This window comes from Malus domestica, chromosome 13, assembly GCF_042453785.1.
Source record: "Malus domestica chromosome 13, GDT2T_hap1".
Lineage (NCBI taxonomy): Eukaryota > Viridiplantae > Streptophyta > Magnoliopsida > Rosales > Rosaceae > Malus > Malus domestica.
The window spans coordinates 16,056,650-16,066,208 of NC_091673.1; the positions used below are offsets into that span (position 1 = coordinate 16,056,650).

A 9,559-nucleotide genomic window follows, 5' to 3' on the forward strand; every position below is an offset into this window, starting at 1 on the left:
TGCAACCCACAAGCTTTGAGACAGTTCATATACCTCTTTGCAGCATTCAAAGACACCAAGTAATTTCAACTCAGCCACTTGTAGGAAACTTATAACATAATTCAGCACCGAAAGTAACTAAATTTAGACAATCTTATACAAATTTAAACACATCTTAACTCAAATTCCAATCAAGAATTTTTTTTTAGTAGGTATACATGAAATTGACTGTATAATCAATCCTAAATGCCCCACCAAAGGAATAAAACCTCCATCCCCTGCACTCAGTCACCAAACTGCTGCTCCACTTCAATGATTCAATCTGCGCCTTCCCCCAATTAAGGTAAACAAAATTTATTTTCCTTTTTTGGGACAAAAGGGAGAATATTACACAAAGATGGCATCATAAAGATCCCCAAACACCAAGGTACAAGCACAGAAACTAAAACAAGCTTTGAATCAAATGGAGGATTGGAGTAGGAGGGATTGGGGGCGCCATGAATTATACACATGGAGAATTGGAGAATAATGAACATGCTTTTGTAATTGGTCGATTTCAGAACCCAAATTAAGGTACTCAATTTAATTTATCTTCTGAGTATAACATAAAAAAGGTGTGTGTATGTGAATGTGATATGGGTTCTTCCCAATTTATTCCCAGCAACATAAAAAAAAAATTTATTACAGTCATTCATCAAACAAGGTTGGTTTAATCTCTTCTAATGTGCATGTAGCATTCTATGACCTCTTGTCGCATTCTATAACCCATATTAAGGTACAAATGCTTGATTAAAGTGCACAACAAACGGATCTTTTCTCAGAATTCGCAAAGAGCTAGAGATTAAAATTAAATAACTGAAAAAATATATATGAGAAATTAAGGTGGGCTCTGTGATAAGAAATTAATTAACTTTAAAAAAACAGAGACCTATGAAATTAGGGGGAAATGGCAGCAAATTTTTACCTCTGAGATGGATGTCGAGACGGTGAGGCGGACAAGTGCTCTATGACGAGGTTGCGAGGCTGTGAGGATGCAAGGCTGCAACCTGTGAGGGTTTGCAAGGCTGCGAGAGAGAGTGGTGTGAATGATGATGACTGACTGAGAGTGAAGGAGAGGAAGGCGCGGGGAGGAACACAGGCAGAGAAGAAGAAGTGAAGAAAAACCTAGGGTCAGTAGTAGAAACAAAAAAAAATGGTGGAATTAGGCTCGGGTATACAGGGGTGGAGGCGCTTGGAAATTTCTGAAGAGGAAAGGCAGAGAATCTGCGATAGAGAAATGAAGAGAAGGAGATTTTGGGCGCCATGCCAAAATTTAGGCAGCCCTCCAAATTTTAATCTCCCACCCTTCAAATGTTTTTAATCATGTATGATTACTTTTTTTTCTTTGTCACAATGTATGATTCTATTTAAATATATCGTTTTGATAGGATACACATTCTACGAAACTAATTTCAACAATCAAACCGTCAAACTTGATTGTATATACTTCGAGATCACATATGTCAAAAATCACAAAAAAAAAAAAACATTCAGGTATCAAGTAACAGGACAAACCTTTTCGACGGCTAGAAATGAAAAATCACGATTTAACTGTTGTTTTAACTCTGATTTTGATGATTTTTTACAACTGCACTCTTTAATGCTATATGAATACAATGAACTAATTCGATCGTCAATTTAAAACATTTACACAAGTGGATACCACAAAAGAAAAAGGCAATACAAGAACCCAAAAGAAAAGCAAAAGGAAAAAAAAAAACACTTTGCGCGACGCAGTTGCACCTACGTCGCGCAAAATCCTTTTTTGTTTTTATTTTTATTTTTTTTGCCCTTTTGCTTATGGGTACAAAATAAATAAATTAAAATCTACTTAGTACATACATATACCATTGAATTTGATGGGAAACGCATTGTACGCAATTAGTTTTTAACGATCGAACGTCAAACTTGTTTGTATATACTTCAAGATTGCATATGCCAAAAATTGCAAAAAACAAACATTCAGATATCAAGTAACGGGACAAACCTTTTCGACGGTTATAAGCCAAAAATCATAATTTAACGGTTATTTGAACTCCGATTTTGATGATTTTTTACAGCTACCCTCCTTGACCCTATATGAATACAACAAACTAATTTGATCGTCAATTTAAAACATTTACACAAGTGGATACCACAAAAGAAAAAGGCAATGTAAGAACACCAAAAGAAAAGCAAAAGAACACAGTTGTACCTTCGTCGCTCAAAGTCCTTTTTTTTTTTTTTTTTTTGCCCTTTTGCTTACGAGTACAAAATAAATAAATTAAAATCTACTTAGTAAATACATTTACCATTGAATTTAATGGGAAACGCATTATACAAAATTAGTTTCAATGATCCAATCGTCAAACTTGTTTGTATATACTTCGAGATCGCATACGCCAAAAATCGCAAAAAAACAAACATTCAGAGATCAAGTAACGGGACAAAACCTTTCGACGGTTATAAACGAAAAATCACAATTTATATTAACTCCGATTTTGATAATGTTTTACAGCTACACTTCTTCACCCTATATGAATACAACGAACTGATTTGATTGTCAATTTAAAATATTTACACAAGTGGATACCACAAAATCTTATGTTATACTTAATGAAAGTATAAAAAAATTCCAAATGTTAGTGAATCTAATATTTTGATAAGATACGCATTGTATGAAACTAGTTTCAACGATCTAACCGTCAAACTTGTTTGTATATGCTTCGAGATCACATACACCAAAAATATTTAAAAAAAAACATGCAGAGATCAAGTAACAGGATAAAACGTTTCAACGGTTATAAAACAAAAAAACACGATTTAACGGTTATTTTAACTCTGATTTTGATGATTTTTTACAGCTACACTCTTTGATCCTATATAAATACAATAAACTCATTCGATCGTCAATTTAAAATATTTACACAAGTGGATACCATAAAATCTTATGTTATACTTAATGAAAGTATAAATAAACTCCAAGTGTTAGTGAATCTAACGTTTTGATGGGATACGCATTGTACGAAACTAATTTCAAAGATCCACCGTCAAACTTGTTTGTATATGCTTCGAGATTATATACGCCAAAAATCGCAAAAAACAAACATGCAGAGATCAAGTAACGAGACAAATCTTTTTTACGGCTATAAACGAAAAATCATGATTTAACGGTTATTTTAACTCCGATTTTGATGATTTTTTACCGCCACACTCTTTAACCTTATATGAATACAATAAAATAATTCGATCGTCAATTTAAAACATTTACACAAGTGGATACCATAAAAGAAAAAGGCAATGCAAGAACCCCAAAAGAAAAGCAAAAGGAAAAAAAAAAGGACTTTGCGATTTTTGATGGTTGGATCGTTGAAACTAATTTCGTACAATGCGTTTCCCATCAAATGCAATGGTATATGTATTTACTAAGTAGATTTTAATTTATTTTGTACCCATAAGCAAATGGGCAAAAAAAAAGAGGGACTTTGCGCGACGTAGGTACAACTACGTCGTGCAAAGTTGGCAAAAAAGCGGTAAAGTAATCTTTGTTTGGCGGCAAGATCTTGCGTGATGCACAACACGTAGCGCAAACGGCCTTTGCGTGACGTTTTGTGTTTTGGGTCGCGCAAACATACTTTGAGCTACGAAATTTGCTCCGTCGCGCAAACATGTTTTTCTACTAGTGATATCTCTTATGCCACACTTTTTTTTTTAGGTATTTCAGAGCCTAGAGTCGGAAACAAACCAAGGGAGTTAAGCTTGTCAAAGTTCAAGTTCTGCTTGATCAAAAAGATCCCTAACATGATGATTTTAAATTAGTATTAATGTTTACGCTATTAGGTTTTGGTGTTTGAATAAGAAAAACTGCAGCCCTTAATATTTAAACTCAAATTGCCCTAAAGAAAGTCAGTGTTACGTACTGCATATGACAAGTCTGTCCATGTTCATCCAAAATACTCACAAAGGTAAATGAAAGGGACACAATCAAACTCCAAAAAACTGCATAGATTAAACTCCAAACCTTCAACAGTAGCAGTACCAATTTGTCTTCATATAATAAGTTCAAACACGTAAACGATGATTGCCAGATGTCAGCTACTAAAAAATTTCAGAAAACAATTCACCAAAACTAGCTCCTATAGTTTATATTCTGTCGCAGTAAAGCCATATAAGTTCCAAACATATGGACTCCCACACCACACTCTAACGTCATCTCCTGTGGAATCGAACGGCGTTACCTCCTGAGGACAATTGGTACTCGACAAAACCGCACCCCCAACCCAAATATGCATGTACATGCAATAAATCAAAACCACAAGAAAATTAGAAAAATACACTAATAAGAATTTGCACCTCTCTAGTTTGGAGACGGTAAATACTTAGCCCCTACATTTTATAAATTACCGCCGTACGATTCTAAAGTTACAAATCTTTACATGATTCACATCTTTGTTGAAAAACTGAACGAGCATCTTTTAGCAGGTATCTTGTTTTATTGTAACAAAAGTAAGACGATAGCACCCTCGTAAGAAGCAAGAGCTATTTACTTACCGTTTAAGGCCCTCGTATTCTAGAGAAAAAAAAAAGGACAATAGTGAAATGTATAAGAGATTCACGATGTAATGAATACATGGTCACTACGATTGTCCTATGTCTACTCCGTTTTTGCTACTGTAAAATGCAATCCCTGTTTAAAAAGGTGCTCCTTAATCACCCTGTTTGCAAAATCTATTTACATTCCCAAAACTCCACTCACTCCCTCCACACTCACATCACCACTTGCATACAGATATTATCAAAAAGTATACGACTTTGCTTGAAATGAAAATAAAAACAAATGTAGGCATGTAGCCACCACACTTTGACTTCTTAAACAACAAAACCCGACACATATTCCTACCATTTCTGCTCACGTTAAATATAATACAAAGAGTTTGAGACCCCAAAAACAAAAACAAAAAACATATAAATATTAAGTACCAAATCATACAAGAACAAGACTCCAAAATTAATACAACAAAATTCAACACCCAAAAGATTCCACAACACCAAAAGATAAAATATATAAATACATTTATATATATCAAAGTTTGAATTGAAATAAACAAAGGTTTTTTTTTGTTCCTAATCACTTGATGACTTCTTTTTTTTCTTCCTTGTTTTACAGCATATGGGTTCCAATGCAGTTTTCACCGTGTCGACCACGCTATCTTGTTCCCAAAGCTTTGTTGCCCTTCGAAACCCTAAAAACTTAGACTTCGTGGAAAATTAAAATTAGAACCCCTACACATTTCAAAATTAGACAGTGGTGCACAATCTCTCACACCTTGCGTAGTACGTCGTCGTCTCAGTACTTTAATGCACGAGGAGAGTTGGACTTTGTGAAAGAAAATGATCATCGTCGGATCCCTTTCACTAAATTTACCCAATCAATCAATCCGGATTTTTGAAATTCGATCTACAACTACAAACAATAGACCACTTCAAAAGTTATAATAACTTTAGCTGTTGGATCAAATTTCAAATATCCGGATTAAGTGATAGATAAATTTCGTGAAAGAGATTCGAAAAAATTTCCTTTCCTTTGCGAAATAATTAATCAATTATTACTGCTCGCGTCAAGGGAGACTCCTTGTTAATTTAACAAAATCTATGTACTTCTCTTCCCTTTCTCTGGGTTCAGAACCGTTGTGATACGGACACGTGGCGGCGTCTGATGTGGGGAGAGACGATGGAGATGAGTCCGCCCAGTGGGGGCCGCATCTTTGACCTGTAGATCATCTCGTCGTACGGCCTTCTGTAGAACTTCAAGAACGGCGCGAAGGACTCCCGGGACTTCTCCGTCCTGCTGGCGTGGCTCTCCCTGCGGAAGAACGTGGCCGGCGATTGGAGGAACGAGGGGCGTGGGGTCCGCGGCGGCTGGTTGTGGTGAGGGGTTCTGCTGGCCTCGCTGCCGGAGCACCGTTGGGGGAGTGGGGTCGACGGGAACAGGCTTTTTCTCATGGCAGCGGAGTTGCCGTAGCCGTGGATTGTTCCACGTGGTGTTCTGGCGGCGGGGGATGCGAAGGAGAAGGACCGGGCGTTTAGCGGTGAGATGAAAGCGGGTCCCAGCGGGGAGGGTGTGGTGGGGCCTACTTTGGATGCTGACGTGTCCGTGAGGCTGAGGTACCAAGGCTTGAGAGAGTCGAACTGATGCTGAGCGACAGTGAAGGAGAAACGAGAGGATGAGCAAGAGCCGACCTTGGCCGTTGATTTGATTGAGGAGGGGTCGAATCGGAGGGACGAGGCTCGCGGATAATTTGAGAAGTCACTGAAATCCAACGACTCCTCAAAGTCAAGAGATGATACCATCATCGTAGCCGTTGATAGCTCAACGAACGGTCGAACACCCTACAAAAGTACAATCCAATTAAACAAGAAGGGTCACACTCAAGACATTCACCTTTTTTTTTAACTTTTACCTTGTTGTCATATAAATTAACTAGTAAAAATTTAAATACAAACTTGGTCACTCCAAAAATTGAACAATGACACACATTAATGGTAAGGCATAGAAATGATTTAGAAGCCAAATGCAACATAACAGCTAACCACACGACTGTCGAAGATCCCGTTCTTTAAGCTACCCGTTAAAGTACATAAATGTTATGGTGATATTGCTTTACCTAAAGTTTGATCTGATAGCAATGTTAAAATAATTTTTTGAACTACATATTGTCGACATATATATAATCATTAACTCAATTTAAGCTGTTAAATCAAATTTAACAGTTAAATATGTATTGACACTTAACGTACGTATGTATTAAAATAAGATGACTGTATTAAACTGTGGATGGCTATATTATATTCTGTGAAAGCAAACAAGCAATAATTGTGGCATAATTTGAACCCAAGCAAGCAATCAGGCGCTCATGATAGCTTTATTGACCTGTTTTTTTTTGAATTCTGGGAAACCCAGCACAAGGATGTGACCTGAACTTGAAATGGATAAGAATTATAGGTAGGTTTTGGTTTTGTACCCAAAAGCACGACACAGAATGCACAAGTGGTCAAAACAAATACAGTAACATTGGACTTTTTTACCACCAACCCAATGAGCTACATAATTTAATTTAGATAGGTTAGGTCAATTTAATTTTTGAAAATTTAATTAATGTTTTTACCTTCCAAAGATATGAGAACATTGTAGGAGGGTCAATTACGAATGCTTTGGAGAGCCGTCTTGGATAGTACTCCGCCACAATTTTCAGTCCGGCCACCAGCAAGTTCATAAAAGCAGAAGCCGACCTGAAAAAACCTGCAAATTTATCCCATTCAGTTTTAATTTAATCAACAATTGAATTCAAAATCATGTATTTTAATTAGGGATTAAAAGAATAAAAAGTGATTAGTGTCTGGTGGCGTAAAAGTAGAATCCTGGGAACTTCTGCCACGGGATCAAAAATATTCAAAAGCGAGCTGTATTGGAATTGACGAATTCTCGGAAGGACTCCAATTCCCTACAATGCCCCTACATTCCTGGACCGCTAAAGAGGGTTAGACCGTCACACCTGAGGGGCACTCCGGACAATTTCTGATAATATCTCAGCTTCTCCGACATAGCTCTCATTAACTACGCTGCTCCAACCGTATCGTGCAGTTTCTATGTAGAATGACTAAATTGACCTTCGGGATTAGGGTATGTTCGTTGGATTTATGAAGGGTAAGTTTGGGAATTGGGCGTAGGGGGGGCTTACTTGCGTCGAAAAGGAGGACGAACTGCTCTACGTTTTTGGGCATGGACTGAATCGCCACCTCCAGCGTGAATGCCAACAAGCGAGTGAACCTTAAATTTACAAAAATGGAAAATTAATTTCAGAAATAAAAAAAGGTTGCATGAAGAATAAATAATTTCAAAAAAATAAGGAAATATTAATTAAAAAGGCTTTCTGGAGTTTGTTTACTCACAGTTTTTGCGAATGGAACTTCTGGTAATCTTGTTTAATCCGGAAAATCTGTGGGAAAAAATAAGAACAAAAAGGTGAGGTTAAAAATACCAAAAACAAAAGATTAAAACGGAAAAGAAAAAAAGGAGTGAAATGGTAATTTACCACAACAGGCCTGGATTCTTCATCATGGCCAGACACGTAGGCAACACCTTCAGCGAGCTCAGCTGAGAACTCATCTGCTATCAAGTTCTCTGTGTGTTCAAAAACATGAAAAATTAAAATAAATTAATCAAAACAGATTTCAACTTTTTTTTTTCTCCTTTTTTATGGTTCGAAAAAATAAATTAAAAAAAATTAGGGAAAGAAGTGAGATTAATCATTAGCGGGAGTTGGGCTTACACTTTAACGTTTAATTCAAAGTTGTGGAAAAAGCAAGATTCTTTGGCTAACCACAAAACAAAAAGACAAACCAATATGCACTTGAAAAAAGAGAGAACTAGAGAGAGAGAAGAAAATTGAAAACCCGGGTTTTTACATACCAGTGCCAATATTCTGTCTCCATGAAAGGCAAGCCCTAAGTTGCTTGGCTGCCTTCTTAACACTATCTCCTTTTGCTTTCAAAAACCTCTCCACACAAGCAGTGTTGCAAAACTTCTCCTGCGAAAACAAAAAAAAATGAGACCTATATTCCATAAAAAATTATTAAAACAGACAAAACACATTTAAATTAAAGTGTGAAAAATAAGAAAACCAATTAAGATTGAAATTTTAAGAAAACCCATGAAGTTAAAAATGGAGATCTGAAAGTTGACGTGAGAATCCAAACCTGTTTAACTGTGAGTGGGGCTTGTTTTCTCAGAAGCTGAAGAACTGCTTCCACTCTCGCATTTCCCTTGCTCTGTTCATCTCTCGGGTGGTGATCTTTCTTCCCCATTTCGAGATTTCGGACCAGTGATGAAATAAAAAAACCAACTAAATTCCACCAAAATACTCAGACGTTTATACCAGTCTTCAAATGTACGCAACCATTAAAATGTTCACTCAGGAGGGAGAGAGAGAGAGAAATATGAGATAATGAGAGGGAAAAGATGTTGAAACTTGAAAACTGAGAGGGTTATAACGTTGAATAAAGGGAAGGGAGGCAGAGAGGACGTTATATAGCAAAACGACAGCTCATAACGCCGTTACTAAATGGGGGGCTTCTTTGAATTAAAGCAAAGTTCCATCTGCGTCAACTGCTTGGCTTTTGGTCAATGCTATTGTAAATATTTATTTGAGTTTTTGCAATGATGGGTCCGAAAGTGATTCGTAACGGAAAACGTCGGCTGGTCCAGGCCCAAGCCCATCGCCCACCAATTACCTTTTAATTGCTTTTATTACTTTTCCAATTTTACCCTGATCTCGACCTTTCTCTGTTTGTCCCTGTGTCTCTTTATCAGAAAAGTATGGCTGCCTACTTGTTGGCTAAGGCTCAAAGAGTTGACTGTTTACGACGCAGTTTTAATGGCACTCCCCCATATATTTCAGGATGATATCTCTCTCATTATTGTGTGATTTGGACACTGACATGTTGCTTGATGGTCGCTCATTTATGTTAGACAATGTAGTAAGTATATGTCATTATAAATTTT

At 36.8% G+C, this 9,559-nt stretch overlaps 1 protein-coding gene across 1 annotated transcript; it reads right to left on the minus strand.

Moving 5' to 3' along the window:
- Window positions 1-5,035: 5,035 nt before the first annotated feature.
- Window positions 5,036-9,157, minus strand: LOC114820587 (phosphatidylinositol/phosphatidylcholine transfer protein SFH4-like). The gene is made up of 7 exons (XM_029091566.2): window positions 8,755-9,157; window positions 8,468-8,585; window positions 8,091-8,179; window positions 7,948-7,994; window positions 7,737-7,825; window positions 7,164-7,297; window positions 5,036-6,387 (listed from the first exon to the last, which is right to left on the minus strand). The coding sequence occupies exons 1-7, from the start codon at window positions 8,860-8,862 to the stop codon at window positions 5,677-5,679; spliced, it is 1,296 nt and encodes a 431-aa protein (XP_028947399.1). The 5' UTR covers window positions 8,863-9,157; the 3' UTR covers window positions 5,036-5,676.
- Window positions 9,158-9,559: the final 402 nt, after the last annotated feature.

Bases quoted from the DNA above. Each gene is read 5' to 3' on its own strand.
- LOC114820587 (XM_029091566.2), bottom strand. From the start codon at position 8,862: ATGGGGAAGAAAGATCACCACCCGAGAGATGAACAGAGCAAGGGAAAT. The intron at 7,826-7,947 runs GTGAGTAAACAA...TGTAAATTTAAG, and splicing joins AAGTTCCATTCGCAAAAACT to GTTCACTCGCTTGTTGGCAT. The intron at 7,298-7,736 runs GTAAGCCCCCCC...ATAAATTTGCAG, and splicing joins CGTCCTCCTTTTCGACGCAA to GTTTTTTCAGGTCGGCTTCT.